The sequence below is a fragment of the Aulonocara sp. 'chitande type north' Nkhata Bay genome, linkage group LG19 (genome assembly GCF_057382095.1).
Source record: "Aulonocara sp. 'chitande type north' Nkhata Bay isolate Kocher_YH1m ecotype deep benthic linkage group LG19, A_spYH_male_GT1.1, whole genome shotgun sequence".
Taxonomy (NCBI): Eukaryota; Metazoa; Chordata; class Actinopteri; order Cichliformes; family Cichlidae; genus Aulonocara; species Aulonocara sp. 'chitande type north' Nkhata Bay.
In genome coordinates this window covers 5,379,895-5,396,975 of record NC_141362.1, presented here as the reverse complement: position 1 = coordinate 5,396,975, position 17,081 = coordinate 5,379,895, and the positions used below count along the sequence as shown (strand labels likewise).

General features: G+C 39.3%; 1 protein-coding gene across 1 annotated transcript in view; it reads left to right on the top strand.

Annotated features, from left to right (window-relative positions):
• Nucleotides 1-7,212: 7,212 nt before the first annotated feature.
• The window catches only part of prkd1 (protein kinase D1), a 72,740-nt gene continuing 62,871 nt past the window's right edge, over nucleotides 7,213-17,081 (top strand). Inside the window, exon 1 of the mRNA XM_086275058.1 lies at nucleotides 7,213-7,796. Within this exon, the coding sequence (XP_086131184.1) occupies nucleotides 7,557-7,796 (240 nt within the window). The 5' untranslated portion in view covers nucleotides 7,213-7,556. The remainder of the gene's footprint in view (nucleotides 7,797-17,081) is intronic.

Below are 17,081 nucleotides of genomic sequence, written 5' to 3'. Positions count from 1 at the left end.
GGCATAGTCTCTTCCTCTAGCACAGTGAAAACTCAGAGCAGCTCCTCGGGTAACGAGGTGACCAGGCTCCTGGGGTGGTTAGCCACCTGCTTCGTCATTGAGAATCGCAAAGCAATTTAGATAAGAAACTGAGCTTCAATGGAAATGCCACGACAAAGGAAGACGCCTTTAAATCTGGTCACCTCCTTACTGTGAGGAGCTGCTCTGAGTTTTCATTGTGCTGGACAAGGAGACCATCCCTGCTTTGTTCATTTCAGCTGAGTTTAATCCAGGAGCACTTTGGAACTAAACCAGACTGAACACTGACTTGTTTGACTAAAGCCAGCTATAATAAGTCGTTATAAAACCTCCACTAACACACTCACAAAAAAATAGGTATAAATGTGCATCTAAAGACATTGTTGAACCATTAACAGCTCATAAATAAAGTTTTTTGCAATTTATATAATATTTTATTAAGAAATTGCTAAAGTATAAAAATACTGACATTAAAATGTAATATAAAAAGCAACACCAAACTATGATTATATCCATTTATATCCATGTTTTTAACTGACATACTGAGGAGTCATGCTTTATAAATGATGAAGTATTACTAATACCTTATTAATGATTGTAGTTATCATAAAATGTTACCAACTTCTCCCATCGTGAAGTTTTCTGCCAAAGCATCATCTGCTACGAGTCATCAACATTGTCCTGCTTTAGCAAATGTTTCTAAAAATACAGATTCTTGCAAACTGTGCATTTTCAGCCTGGATGGATCCACGGGGAGATGAACTCTGGCACAGTGAATCACTTGCAAGTAAACGCAGAGTGGAAAACAACATGCCAGAGCTGAGTATGATTTTAGAGATTTGTATTTATGACTGTTAAAGATGAAATGTTGTTGGATGTCACAAGCATTCTTAGCAGAACTTGTGATGTAGTCATAGCTGGACAGCACGTCCTCTCTGCCAGACTGAAAATGTAATCTAATCATTCCCTCTTAGTTCATTTGTCCTTCATAAGGGACACAGTGTACCTGGATCCATTTACTTTTAAAAATGATTTATAACAAATACCCAATTCTGAAACAAACTGTTTGCTTCTGTGAATTTGAATATGCTGTGTGAGTGTCATTGTTCTTTACTGTGCAGAGCAAAGTTTGGCTGAAATTCCAAAACTGTCTGGGAAGTTGCTCCTGTATGGGCACGTTTCTCAGTGAGCCTGAGCCCTTGTCATGCCAGCTCACCAAAACATTGACCTGCTCGGGGATGTTCTTGGAAACTCAGAGTGTGTTGGAGTTTCCCACAAACTCCAACACCCCCTTGCTCTAAGAACTTACTTAATACTTTTCTGTTTTTATAGGCTCCGACACTAGTTTTTAGTGCTACGGGATGCAACATGATACCTATTTTTTTAAATTGTGGTCCTTTTTAGGACAAACAATGATTGTAAAATTTACTTTGTGATTGAGAAAAAATCAGTAACTGTGCTGTGACTTTCAGTTTAGATCCAAGCTTGTCTTTTTACATCATTTAAAAACCTTTAAATGGTTTTCATGGCAGAGATGAAAACGCTCAGTTTAAGGATCACAATGGAACATTTCAGCAGGTTACATCACTGAGTCTTTCTCCATCTTTTGGTATTGCTTACAGTGAGTGTATTTTTTCTCTTAACCCCTTACATACATTTAGACTTCTGGTTGTAGCTGTCATACACAACTGCTGCCAATTATCAATTCAGGCCTACTGAATTCATAAATGACACTTGCCTCAGTTTTGTTTGACTTATTTTGTCTCCTATTGTTGTTTTCCTTGTGTTGTCATGTTCCTAGTGGTTGCTGTTTTCTTTCTGCCTGCCTCTAAGCCTGAATTTAGCATAGCATGACTTTTCCTGCCTCCCGGCTGTGCATGCATTAGACCATACTTTCAGCTCTCAAAACATGACAGTTTTTAGCTTGATTTTATAATTGGGTTATAAAACACTGTTAGAGACTGCAAACATGCTCAGTAAAAATATTGGGTGTGTAACAGACTCTTATTACTGCACACGTTCTGACACGTCAGAGCAGAAAAAGGATAATCAACAAAATGAAACTAAAATTATGCAATTTAAGACTGCTGGCTACTTGTGGTTCCAAAGGCATTTAAAAATAGAATGGGAGGCAGGGCCTTCAGGCTAAAGGTTTTTCAGCAAGAAACACACCCTTCCTGATTTTGTTTGTTTTTTGCATATTTGTCACATTTAAATCACCAGAAATTGCATATCAGACAAAGATAATCTGAATAAATACAAAATAAAGGGAATAATTTACAAAGGGAAAGGCTGTACAAACCATCCTGGCCCTATCTGAAAAAGTAATGGTAATGGACTGATTCTTAAATAGCGCTTTTCTACTCTCCCGGAGTACTCAACGCGCTCTATAGAACATGCCAAATTCACCCAGTCTAACTTTCTTAGTGCTTCCTAACTACCATTCATACTTCGATGAATGCATCGGAGAGCAATTTGGGGTTAGTATCTTCCCCAAGGATACTTGGCATGCAGAGGAGCCAGGGATTGAACCACTAACCTTCTAATCCGTAGATGACCTGCTCTACCTTCTAAACTACAGCCACCTCAATTGCCCACTCTTTCTAACTAATGAATTAACTCTGATTATTTTTTTTTTAAAGTTGAGTTAATTTTAATTGCCACAGCAAGGCCTCATTACTCCCAGAACTGTTGAAGACATCGCTTAAATAAAGCGTGTCTGGAAAAATTCTGGAAAGGGTTAATCAAAGTATTTCAAAGGCTAAAACCTGGAACAGAAGTGAACCTTTCCAGGAACCTACCAAATTAGTTCAGACCAGGAGGTCACAAAAAACCCTTGTAGATGACGCTAAAGAGCTGCAGGCCTCACGTTCCACAGTCAAGCTCAGAGTTTATGATTCAAGAATAAGAAAGTGACTGTGCAAACATGCGATCCATAGGAATCTATGGATGCCTGGATATAAAGTTCCAAACACTTCTAACCAAAAAGAACACAAAGGCTCTTGACATCTTGATGATCCCCAAGGAAGGTTTTCACAAAGGCCAAGATAGAATTGAAAAGCTTTTTTCCCCTTTAATAAATGAAATGATAATTTAAAGAACTACATTTTGCATTTACATGAATATCTTGTCTAATATGAACATTTGCTTGATGATCTGAAAACATGTAAATGTGACAAATATCCAAATAAATAAATCAGGAAGGGGGCAAATACTTTTCAAAATCACTTTGACTGCATTGGCACAGGGTCATAAAACTAACACCAATCCAAATTTTACAATCAGTTTTAGGAAATCCTTCTGACATCTCTTGTCTGATTATATTATTACAATTAAAATGATATTTTATAATAATAAGCTAATGTTCAGTGCTACTGCACAGACCCTAATGGCTCTACAGGCTCACTACATAAAGAGGGAATTTTCATTTACCTTTATTTCTTACAGAAAGGCTTACGGTGTGTAATTATGTGCTTCCTGATAATTTAGAGGATGTTATCCATAACCAAACCAAAAGTAAAGGAAACATATGTCAGCAAAACCTGGAAAAAAATACACAAAAAATACAGGGAAGTCCTGACGTTTTTGCAAGAGTAACAGTAATCCAATCATATGCGTTCACACATCTACAGTATGGATTCATTACATGTAACATTCATTACATTGAAGTTGCTAAAAATAAAATGTTGTACTTTTAACAACAATATGACATCAGAAGGGCTCAAATATAGGGCTCAGGAAAAACAGCAGTACCTGCCTAAAGATACACGAACAGCATGTTAACATGGATTTATTGTCTTTCCAGTTTCATATATATATATATATATATATATATATATATATATATATATATATATATATATATATATGTTTTGTATATGTTTTTGTTAAAATGTCTGCATCTAACACATAAATGTACTGAATTTCACACTTTGCTGATAAAGTGCATGGAAAGAGAGGTAGAACCTTCACAGATGAAGATGAATAGGTAGATTTATTATTGTTGCTCAGGGGATTCAGAATCATTGAGCAGGGTTGGTAAACTTGAAATCACACCACATAATCCCCTATAGCCAAATTTCTTGCATGAATGTGGTCTCGCTATTTTATTTAATTACATTTCTGTATCCACTGAATCTTTTACAAGTTAATATTAATTATATTTAGTTGCTTTGACCCTGTTGGTTGTTTGCTACGACTCTTCCTCTCTCTGGAGTCACACATTTGCACTTCCCTTTTTGGCACAATGCCTCTTATGCAAAGCTCAACTTTAAAACTCTAGCCTTAACCTACACCTGATCCTTAGACTCAATTTGAACTCTCACCCAGCTTTTTGAACCTCTGTCCGCAAGCGAGGACCGGGATGTTCTCGTTTTCCAAAAATATCCTCCGCCTCATGCTCAGAAACTCAAATCGGTCCTCACAAAGATGGACACACAAGTACACACATACCATATGCCACAATTCTGGCATCATCCTTGGTAATAAACGGGACTAAATGGAGGCAAGGTTGAAGCGTAGGAGGGCTGGCTGAAGTGTGTCTTTGTGTATATATATGTGCATGTCTCCTAGCAACCAGTACCCTTCACTCTCAGTCTGCAGTGAGCCGACAGAACATTATCAAGCTGCAGATGCAACAGGTGCACTGTAAAACATGCTGCTGGAATGAGGTAGAGAAGACTTTATTTATTGTCATGATTAATTTCAAGTTAAAACAAATAGAATCCTTTAGTTTTAAAATTAAAATGAGCATATCTGCCTATTTTCTTTGAACCAGTCAGTCTCTGTCATCTATTTTCAAAATGTCACAAAAGAATTCCTACTGGATCAATTACTGAATGTCATTCGGTAATTGAGCTGTTAAGAGCATCATTACCTGGATTTGCTACAAATTCAAGTAAAATTCCCGACGATATCTGGCAGCGTTAAGGTGTCATGCTGCATCACATCCTCTGCCCACCAGTCCAACACAGTGCTTTACTGTAAAGTGACCCCAGTCCAACAAGCTCACCTGTTTGTTCTGCACTAATATGTTGAGAGCTTGAATAACACAAAGTTAGTATACTTAACTTTGTTTTGCAGTGAGCAGTACTGAGCTGAACATTATGCTCACTTCTCTTCTGTAATGCTAGCTAGATGCTGAAGCACCGCAACCACAGCCTATGGACATCTTCACCAAAAATACTGTTCCAGCTCATTCCAGCCCAGTTAAACCCCTGAGCATAGAGCTATGAATGATGTATAAATTATATGGTTTTGCCTCTTTCATCACTTTACATGTGATAAGCCACCATGATGGATATGCCATCCCACCATTTAGGCTCAGTTTGATGTTCAAAGACATGCAGCGCTCTGAAATCGTCCTTCAAATGTATTAAACCTGAAATAAAGAGCCTGTTTGGGAAATGTAAGGAGTTGAAAGTACTGATATTTAAAAATAAAGATAAATACTGGAGTAAAGTGCAGATATCTGAAAATATTATTTCAGTACAGTACTAAAGTATTTCTACTTCCTTAATTCCCACCTCTGTATTCCAGCATGTGCATATTTAGTAGACCAGCTACTACTCACCACCTGATCCTGTTGTAATTTACCTCGAACTGTAATGTTTGTTTAACCCCGAACAAGTGATTTTGATGCCTAAGTAAGACTCACACACTACTCTACAACTCCGACCTCTCTGTAACTCCACAGTAGGACATTTACAATATTATTCATAGTCTAACAAGCATAGACACTACTGTGGTTCTGTCCCCAGTCTGTTCTCAGATCTATAGTTTATTCAACTACTGGAAGTCCTACTTTCTATAGTTCATAAAATAAAAACAGGGGGAAAAGGTGACTAAAATGATCAAATTCATTTTTCACCTCATTTTCTTAGGTTCTGTTAACATTTTTCAAATTCCTATTAAATACCATGTTTTTATGTTAATATTTTAGGTTTTTAAGCAGGAGGGTATCTCGCATTTTTATTAAATAGAGAAGTAAGAGTCTGTCAAAATTCAATAAAAAAATATTATTTAGTCAGTCCATCCATCCATTATCCCATTCTCTTCCACTTATCCTTTTTTTTTTTGGGGGGGGGGGGGGGGGGGGGGGTTTGTCTTAAGGCGAGAGAAGGGTACACCCTGGACAGGTCGCCAGTCCGTCACAGGGCTTTTAGTCATTTAAATTCAGTCTTATTTATATAGCATGAAATCACACTAACCATCACACTTTATATTGTAAGGTAAAGACCCCACGATAATACAAAGAAAATGAATGCATCCTTACTTTGTTCTTCACCAACTCTATTTTTTAATTGTATTCTATTTATTCCCTTCTGTCTGCGGAGACTGCAATCCATTAGATTTAGGTGGACAAAATTAAATTGTTTCCAGTGGCAATAATCTCTGTCTTGATTAAAGAAAATCACAGACAAAATTATGTTACATGAAAACAGATTAACTTTATTACAAATTCCATTTCTGGTACAGTCTATGCTTTTCTGCACTGCAAACCAAAAAAGAGGCTGCATACAAGAAGAAAGCAAAATTACCTTTAAAAAAAGATTAAACATCCTACATAATTAATCTAATCGTAAAAAGCCATCTCAACATTACTGGGAATTAATGGGTCTATGGCAAAATGGCAAGCCCAGACAGTAACCTGACTGCCCGACACTTACCCGAATCAAACCAGTGAGGAGAGTTTCAACCTGTGTTTTGCCTCCTCTGCACTTTACTAAAGTCACCCTAACCCCCCACCCCCCACCCCATACATCCATATTAGGGTAACAAATGCCTTGTCAGCAAAAGACAAACTCAAGAGGTAATATTTCACTAGTTTTAGATTAGTATATCCAAAAATCAATTTCTCAACCATAACTGCATATATTGTTAAGAAATTAGTAGTTGAATACAGTAATAATTACTGGGACAGTAGATGAAGAGAGGATAGACGGAGTAGAGACAGAATTTGGGATTTTGAAAATCTGCAAATATCTGGATTTACATAAGTGAACAGAACGCACAGTCTCATCAGCTTCTGAATTCTAAACCTCTCCATTCATCCATCATTCATCCACCATCCCTCAGTCCAGGACATTTCCCTCTCTCCTCTCCTTTCCTTTACTCCCCTCCTCCTCCTCTCCAGCCACTGTTGACGTCCATGGCTCTGTCACCCGCATCACCGGTTTCCACGCTGCTCTCTGGTCCAGTCATGTAGTCATTATGGCTCTTCTAATTGCCTCTGTGTTCACACCCGCGCTGTTTGTCTTCTCGCGGCTCCCTTTCTTTTTTCAGTTAGTTTTATTTTAGTTAATCAGTCGTCTTTTTTGTCGGAAACTCTTTTTATCCTCTTGCACTTTTCTGACGCTTTGGGGAGTTCCGTGCGTCCGAGCCTCTCGCACCTCTCCACGGTGTAAATCCCTGCTCTGGCTGCTCCACCTGGACGTGTCGCTAATTTCCCTATTCATTCACCCGTGCGGTCGTTTCACGTCGTCGTGACTCCTAATTGTTTCTTGGCAGAGTTAGAAACCGGTGGTGAAAAGGCTCATATGAGTGCGCCTCCGCTGATCCGTGCGCCCAGCCCTCTCCCGTTCTCAGGGGGCACAAACAACACCAACACCGGCGCCGGGGGAGGGGGTGGTGGTGGTGTAGGAGGAGGAGGAGGAGGTGGTGGTGTGATCTCCTTCCACATCCAGATCGGTCTGAGCCGGGAGCCCGTGCTGCTGGATGCCGCGGAGTTCAGCCTCAGTCAGGTCCGGGAGGTGGCGTGCTCCATCGTGGACCAAAAGGTAACTAAAGAGTTTAAACCAAGTTCTAAAATCAAGTTCTAAAATCCTCTAAGTCCTGACAGAGTAATCATAATGTAAAGAAGTTACATTGGTGACATAAATCTTTCACGGGTTTAAAATTCATATAGACCATAAACACAGATAATTTCATTTCACGCTTTTCGTCTCTCTGATCTACTTTAAACTTGCCAAGTGTTTTGTTGAGGACCAAAGGAAGTGCAATAAGGAGTTTGGATTTTTCAGTGGGTTTCTTATTTGGGGGTTTCGTGACCTCACAGATGATGTCACAGTCCTCTCTGACCCAGTATATATTTTAGTTTTTTTTTTTAAAAAGGGAAGTGGACACTGCACTACAGTATTTAAAACGAATATGATCTACAGATCATAATTTTTTTCTTGAATTTTTAAACACTTTCTGGTTTGGTTTTCTTCCTTCAATAAAACAAACAAACAAAAACATTTGAAGGTTAATGTTGTAGGTTATTGTTTGTTTTAGTTTATTTTTTAATTGGGGGTGTCAGACATATATTAATCAAATTGACCCGCAACTGGGTACAAACCAGCCACTGGATTACTTTGCAAATTAGGAAGTCATCAATAATGAGTAGTCAGCCATCAATAGTGGGAAGACATCCATTTCTTAAATAAAATGCATTGCTATTCTTGGCACAGTGGTGCCAGCTTTCAGAACTACAGGTCAGACTCCAAAGAGAGATTTATCTCACATGTGTCAGATTTAAAAGGATTATTGAACAAGTTGTTGGATAGTTCTGGGAACTGGAGAGTAGTTCAGAAAGGGATACTGGTTATCAGAAAACAAGTGGATAATCTGTACAAGAGGAAAGAGAGTGTTATTTCTGGCCAATCTTAATATCGGAAGAATCTTGTGAAGCAATGGAATTGCCTTACTTGTGGATTATCCGGACATGAATCATAGAGGAGGTTATACGTTACAGGCAAGTATCCAGCAAGAAGAGACAAGTGGTGGTGGAGAGTGGGAAGGCAGGTCAGTGGGGTTGGAGGCTTGAGTGGAACTCACTGGGAATACAGGTAAGTCAGAAATCACATCCACAGAGTGAGACTGTGGGTGGTGTAACAATCTGTTGTCCTTCCTGGATGATAAGGAAATTCAGAACAGGTGTAGAAGGCAGAGAGAGTCATGCCCAAGGGTAGACCAAGGGAAACATTTACTCATCAATCCTGTATCAAGAAAAAGGATTAAAAAGTGAGTGAGATGAGCAGGGAAGGGCATTAATAAGAATTTACCAATTCCGATTCCGTTACGGATATCACTTATTGATTTAATTCTTTTACTGATTCTCATTAGGTTCTCTTTGGCTTTTAGACTCACCACCATCGCTAAGCAGCATCTCAAAGGCATTACAGTCATGCAGATTAATTGCGTGCTGTGTAGTCAAATGTTTGTGCATGTTGGAGGTATTTCTCATCTTTGTTGTGATCAGTGTTGGGCTCATCATTCAACAAAGTAATGTGTTACACATTACACAGACAGAGCATTCACATTCCCAACGCGTAACATACCGACGATTTGTCGCGGTCCAAGGCGTGTCATAGTAACGCGAAAGCTACCCCTCCGTGTCCTTATTAAACGCTCCAGATTCCTAATTGAAGTGAATAGAAAGCTGCTTCGTGGCTTTCTATTTGCTTCCTTTTTATTCTCTTGCTTTCTATTGCAACCCTAACCATAATCTTAAATTTATAGATTTATTCCAACCTGCTCTCATGCCTCAGAACGCGCAACATGCTGATGATTTGTCACATAGTGTCTGCATGTTACGTGTTGGGATGAAAACGTGTTGACACAGAACAGTTTTCTTAAAAAGTAATTCAAAATATTAATTAATTCCAGGAGAAAGTTTTTACACTACTGGTTACATTGAAATGAACTAAAACACATTGTCTCATAATTACAATTAAACACAGTCTACAGTACCACATATCAGCACAAATCTCTATCCTAACAAGGACACACATACATGATTTTTCTCTTAGTATTTAGGTATGAAAACAAAACCAACAGAACAAAGCAAACATGAAAACCAGCACAAAGATACTTTAAAACAATCGCCATGGTGATTCTATATTAGAAACAAGAACAGGTAGAAATGGAGGCAGCAGTCTGACTGCTCATCACTTCTTGTTCTTTCTTTTTTTCCTGTAGAAGTTCAGGGTCTGGCTGCTGAGTTGGCTTTCACTCAGCTTCAACATAGCTCTTGGCTAGTTTAACAATACAGTAGCACGTTGTTTATGCTTGCAAAGAGCCAAAGTTATGTTAGCAGCATAATGCAATTGTTTCCGTCCTGGATGTTAAAATAAAAGTAATGTTCATATGCAGGTGTTTCACCTCACTGTTTTTGCACTTTTTGTAAAATAACTTTTTGAAACTGAGAACTCAGTTTTACCCTTTGAGAATACCTTCAAAACTTATAGATGATGGTGCAACTGTGAAGGGCTTGAGAGAGTCAGAAAAAAATACTATGTCATCATAAAAAAACTTACTCTGTACCAGTTATTCAGCAGCATAGACCAGAACCTTAAATCTGAGCCACAACCCTTACCTAATGAGACTGAATCAAGCAAATACCAAAAGACTGAATATTGAAAAGGCAATCTCTAAATGATGAAATGGGGATTTTAATTTGAGAATAGAAGCTGGAATTCTTGAACTGAGGATCAATGAGAAGAAATCATCCAAGAGGTGACACACAGCTGGAAGCTTAACTTTATTCAACACAATCCATCAGAGAGTTTCAAAGACTAGGTTGAAAATGACGTCTTTTACACCTGAACATTAAAATAACAGCAAAGTAACATTTTGAATTCCAGAAGGATGCCACTGAGCCCAAGGAGCAAAACTGGCTGAGTGGAAGAGATCAAAGGTGAGTGTACGCAGTTTGGGTTCTCCATCACTTGAAGGTGAAAGTCGACGGCATTTAGAAAAGGCATAACTGCGTCACATCCATGTTGCTGGTAGATGGCCAAGGATCCGAGCTTCACGGAATTTTATGCTTTTCCTGTGGAAGGGGAGGTGATGCAGCAGACTTCCTGGTTCTATTTTGCTTGCACGTAATTGTTTTAGAAGGAGCAGAAACAGCAGGAATGGGGGTTTGTTGAGGAGGTGGACTGACTTGCAGTCCAGACTGAGTCATGTCTAATGCAACAGCAAGCTCTCATATTTTCTCATGCACTATGATCGGGCAAGAAGATGCAGAGAAGAGTACTTCTGATGGGACACAATACAGGAGCTCCCTCTACTAGAATTTCACACAGATGAGGATTCAAATGGCTCTGGCTGATCTTGATCAGGAATAGGTTCGAGGATGTCACTAAGAGGGGGACACATGATTAAAAATGTGATAGCATGACAAAAGAAACATCATAAACACCACTGCATGTATGAAAGGCAGAATGACAGAAGTGGTTTGTGATTTAAACCACACAGAAGTGAGTCTGATTGGCTCAGTTGAGGAAGAAGATGATTGGACTGGAACAACGATGCCAGTGTTGAGTTTGACAGTGTGGGAGAGCGGTAGTGATGTAAAGAAGCTGAACACCTAGGGAAGTGGGCAGATGATTGCAGAGCTTAATACTGAACTAACACATAGGCTTAGAATAGTAGAAAGGGGAATACTGTTGCTATGTCACTTTCCACACCTTTACAAATCAGTTTTTATACACTATACAGGTTTGTTTCCAGTACAGCAACTTTACCTCAGGAATGCTGACTAGTTGTGACAAAGCTTATATTAAGCTTTGTTATATACGTCAACAATAATAAGGATGGTGGTTTCCATTCGATTCTTTCACCAGCAGATGAAACAAAATTTGGCACAAAAGAATTTAGTATATCACCGAGGGTAATTTGTTTAAGTTAATTGCTGTTAAAAAAGATTTATTGTTGACAAACAGTTTCATGAATTGTTTGTTTTAAAATAACTGTATTGACAATGTATCAGATGCTCAAATAAGGCATTCGAATGTATCCATCCTCGCAAACATGGCTGCATTTTTAGACTTTTGATACAGTGTTTTTTATTTGTTACATGCAGCAGGAGATTTGAGGTGCAGCAGCAAGCCTTTGCTGCTGAACAGACTAACACATGAACACACAACATTTCTCTGATGGCATGCAGTGTGTTTAGCAGTTTTTCGCTCTATGTGTAAAGCCTACAGTATGTGAGTCTGGAAAGGAGTGTTAGTCAGTTGGTGACTCACTCTGAGGCTTGTTTCTCATTGGAAACATGATTAATTCTGCCTTTGTTCACTCGCTCTGCAGGGGTTTTTCTGTTTTTCTGGCTTTTGCTTTATGAACTGAATTGAACTGCAAAGCTGTTACCGAGCACTCATAATTAAACCACGCTGACACACACACAGACAGTGTCGATGTCCTTATGAATGTGATAGATGTCCTATTTCTCACATAGGCAAGCAGAGAGAAATCTCAGAGGAGTTTATGAATGCAGGCGTGTTTTTATTCTCTTATTTCCACAAATAACAATAATGTTGTTGCAAATTACTTTTTCTCTTTCTCCAACACCTAATCAAACCAACGTCCACTCCAAAAGCTACAATGTAAAACATCAAGCCCTTCAGTATCAATATAATTGCAATTAATGTCTATTATTTTATCTTAATTTTAATTTTATAAATGGGACTGGGTAATATATACCAGTGGCCCCTTAGCTGTTGTGCGTGTAGTGCATTCCAAAGTGTCGTGTATTGTAATCACATCACATTTTTTCAGTAATGCAGCACGAAGTTAAGTAATTACATTACAGTTAATTGTAACTGTTGACAAAAAAATTGTAACTGTTGACAGAAAGTTACAAAGTTTTTTCTTCCTGTGCACTGGGTTGTATGAGCTGAGCTACAGTTTTTGGGGAGTAGAGATACAGACAGTACTTTTATTTTTATTGCACAAAAGAACAAGAATGCAATGGTAAAGTGCAAACTGCCTCTAGGACAAAAACAATTGCATTGTGTTCCTAACACAATTCTTTGCAAACATCTGCGCAGATAGCATGCTAACAAAAAGCTAGTGAAAAACCTACAGGGATGTTATAGCTAAATGTATGCTGGCCCCAGCAGCCAGGAACTAAGGCAAATTCGAGTAATAAACACAGTGATGAGCAGTCAGGCTTGCAGCATTGTAGCCTCCATTTCTACCAGTAGAATCACTGTGGGATGATTTTTAACTGTGCATTTTGTTGTCAGTTTTGTGTTCATAGATAACAAAAACTAAAAGAAAGATCATAAATATGTCCTCATTATTAATTATGTGACAATGGGTTGCAGGTCATTTTATGGAGTACTGTGGAAGTAATGTAACAGTAATAGACTTACTTTCACCAGTGAGACCCCAACACTCTGATCATTAGTAATAAACGTCCATAATATGAGAGTAATATGCCATGCACAATGACATTCTGTTGTGATAAAAATATGACTTGTGATAGAGGAACCAGTTGAATTTTGTGTTTTATTTCTATAGTGCATTTCATCATTTCAGCAGCAGAGTCACTTTATCAATTCAGTATTTACCAGGAATAATGTTAAAGTGGGAATACAATAATGGTCTTTTTATGTCTTAGGTTGATGTTAGAGTAAATAATATTTGTGGTGACTCAGGTCAAACGATTGCTTTTCTCTATTTTTAAGCTTGTTGAATGTGTGTTTTTAAGCGCTCAGTTTATTTCAACTGACTAACAAAATGTTTAAGATGCTTAAGATGTGTAAGAAAAGTTAGGTTGCATTTTGCCATAGTTTTGGAGTGTAGTAGATGTTACCTTCCAGGTGTCTTAGAATGTACTTATGCCTTACAATTACATTACATTATATGTTCTGGCTATGTTAAATAGTAAAAATTCCGTAATAATTGACAGTGAAGATCTGATTTGTCTGCAAGCGCTTATTCAGATGAGTTCAGAAAGGGAAAGAGAATGTTGCTAGAACTAGGATCGGGTTAGAAGACCCAAATGCCATGTTGCAATACTATACAGCTATGGTAGCCAACGTTTCAAATGCAGATTTGACAGGTTTGTGAGTGTACACTTTATCCAAAACCTAGTGACGGTTTACCCATCTCTGCCAGTGGGTGGCTGTAACTCAGGAGGTAGAGCAGGTCACCTACTGATCGGAAGGTTAGTGGTTTGATCCCTGGCTCCTCCAGTCTGCATGTGTATGAATGTAGTTAGGAAGCACTCAGTTTAGAGAGATTGGGTGAATGTGGCATGTTGTAATCCAAGAGAGCAGAAAAGCGCTATAAAAGAATCAGTCCATTCACTGTCTGAACAGTGTTTTGTCATGTTACTTTTGCACTGTTATGTTCCGGTACATTGTTATTACATGGCTTGATTAAGGTACACATTAGGCTGACATCTGGGCCAGCACAGGGCCAGCAGTGTGTCTGCAACTGGCCCGTGGCTGCACACAACTTACACATGGCCCACATACCGCAAAGAATGACGGCCCTTTGGTGGCCCAAATCAGGGTCTGCCAGAGGTAGTCCACACATGGGCCGGCACAGGACCACCAGTGTGTCTGCAACTGGCCTTGTGCTGGCCCATGTGTAGGCCACCTCTGGTAAACCAGATCTGGGCCACCAAAGGGCCCTCATTATTTGCGGTATGTGGGCCATGTGTAAGCATATTGTGTGGGCCAGGTCTGGGCCATGCCAATTTTGCTATGTGGGATTTTATAATAATAATAATAATAATAATAATAATACATTTTATTTGAGGACGCCTTTCAGAAACCCAAGGTCACCTTACAAAAAACACAATTAATAAAAGGAACAATAGTCATAAAATACATAAAATAAGTTAAAATTACAAAACAGAGCGTGACAACAGATAAAATCAGCATTAAAGCGAATAAGCCAGTTTAAACAGATGTGTTTTGAGCTGTGTCTTAAATACGGAGAGGGAGTCAATATTTCTTAGTGCAGGAGGAAGAGAGTTCCAGAGCCGAGGAGCAGAGCGACTGAAAGCTCTGTTCCCCATAGTGATAAGGTGTGAGGACGGAACAGTAAGATGAATAGCAGATGATGATCTGAGAGTGCGGGAAACAGTGGTGATATGGAGCAGGTCACACAAATATGAAGGAGCAGATTTATGGATACACTTGTATGCAAGAAGTAAGATTTTAAAATTTATCCTGGCTTCTATGGGCAACCAGTGAAGCTGCTGAAGAACTGGGGTAATATGAGCACTTAACGGAGTGCAAGTTATGACCCGAGCTGCAGAATTTTGAAGAAGTTGGAGTTTATGAAGGGACCTTTTTAGGGAGACCAAATAGGAGGGAATTACAGTAATCAATACGGGATGTAATAAGACTATGGACAAGGATGGCAGACAATGTGCTTACACATGGCCCACATACCACAAAGAATGAGGGCCCTTTGGGGGCCCAGATCTGGTTTGCGAAAGGTGGCCCACACAAGGCCAGTTGCAGACACACTGCTGGCCCTGTGCTGGCCCAGAGCAGTTTCAGCTCTGGCCCTAAATGTCAGCCTAATGTGTACCTTAATTAAGCCATGTAATAACAACGTGCGTAATAGTGCAAAAGTAACACGACGAAACTCTGTTCAGACAGTGAATGGACTGATTCTTATATAGCATTTTTCGAGTCTCCCAGATTACTCAAAGTGCTCTATACAACATACCACATTCACCCAACCACACACTTTCTCTTAACTGAGTGCCTCCTAACTACATTCACACTCACGACATGCAGACTGGAGAAGCCAGGGATCAAACCACTAACCTTCCGATCAGTAGGTGACCTGCTCTACCTCCTGAGTTACAGCCACCCACTGGCAAAGATGAGTAAACCGTCACTAGGTTTTGGATAAAGTGTACACTCACAAACCTGTCAAATCTGCATTTGAAACGTAGGCTACCATAGCAGTATAGTATTGCAACATGGCATTTGGGTCTTCTAACTAAAATAGGAACATAAATAGTGCATCATTGCCAGACCTGGCCCACATCTGGGCATACACCCTGCCATGACACTAGTCAGTCAGAGGTGACAGCTTGATGCCGGATCCCAGCCAGAGCTGTTTTCTATGGGCCTGGGCCACATAAACCAAACCATAATCGGGCCAGATATGGCATGCCATCGCATAAACAGTGGCGTCATTGCCAGACCTGGCCCACATCTGGCTGACATACACTCTGCCATGACACCAGTCAGTCAGAAGTGCCAGCTTGATGCCAGAGGCCTGTTTTCTATGAGACTGGGCCACATAACCCAAACCACAATCGAGCCAGATGTGGCATGCCATCACATAGACAGTGCCATCTATGCCAGGCCTGGCCCATATCTGGATGACATACGTCTTATCATGCCAGAAGTCAGCCAGCAGTGCCAGCTTGATACCAGATTCGGGCCAGACCTACTTGCTATGTGGGAAGTTGTTATATTAGCATCAGCATAGCACCACAGTCTGCACAGTTTAAAAGTGATGTTGGTATGAACGTTTTTTTCAGTCTTGTTCAAAAACATACCATGCACTGTGGTCAATGGTAATGTAATGAACAGCTCTATGAACATTATGATATAGCATGCCAGAAAAGACTTTGGGTTTCACCAAGGATTGGTTTTCTTACCATATACCACAGACACACACACATGCACACACACACACACAATGGACGCACACACACGCGCCTCTGCCACTCTGTAACAATAATAATGAAGCCGAGTGTGCTGTGTTTCTGTCGGTAGTGGTTTCTCCTTGTTGCCTGGCAACTGATGATGATTGCAGCTGTGAAGTGTCCTTCTGAGGGCCATTATGAGACACACACACTTTGAATGAGACAGAAGATGAACAGATGTATGTGTGTTTTCTGTCCATGTCATTGTCCTCGCTCTTGCTCTCTTTCATCTCCTTACTTTTTATTTATCCATTCATGCCTCTTTATTCTTCCGTCTTCTCTTCATCTCATTTTGTCTTCCATTATTTTAAAGAATTTATTATTTTTTCACATTTGTAACCGATCATTCTTGTGTTTTGTAAAATTTAATTTTCACTATCAAGTAGAAATCTTTTAAAAAGCTGTTGGACAAAGTTTAACCTGATAATGTGCATATGCACACTGCCATGGGTCTGGTCTGATGCCCTTTTATAAAAAATAAATATTTTGTTTTTTGTTTTGTTTTGTTTTTTAAATGAAAATCATGCAGTGGTGCATAATCTGATTAACATATATTATTCATATTATTTATAGGCACGTAAGCAACCAAATTACACGTTAGACT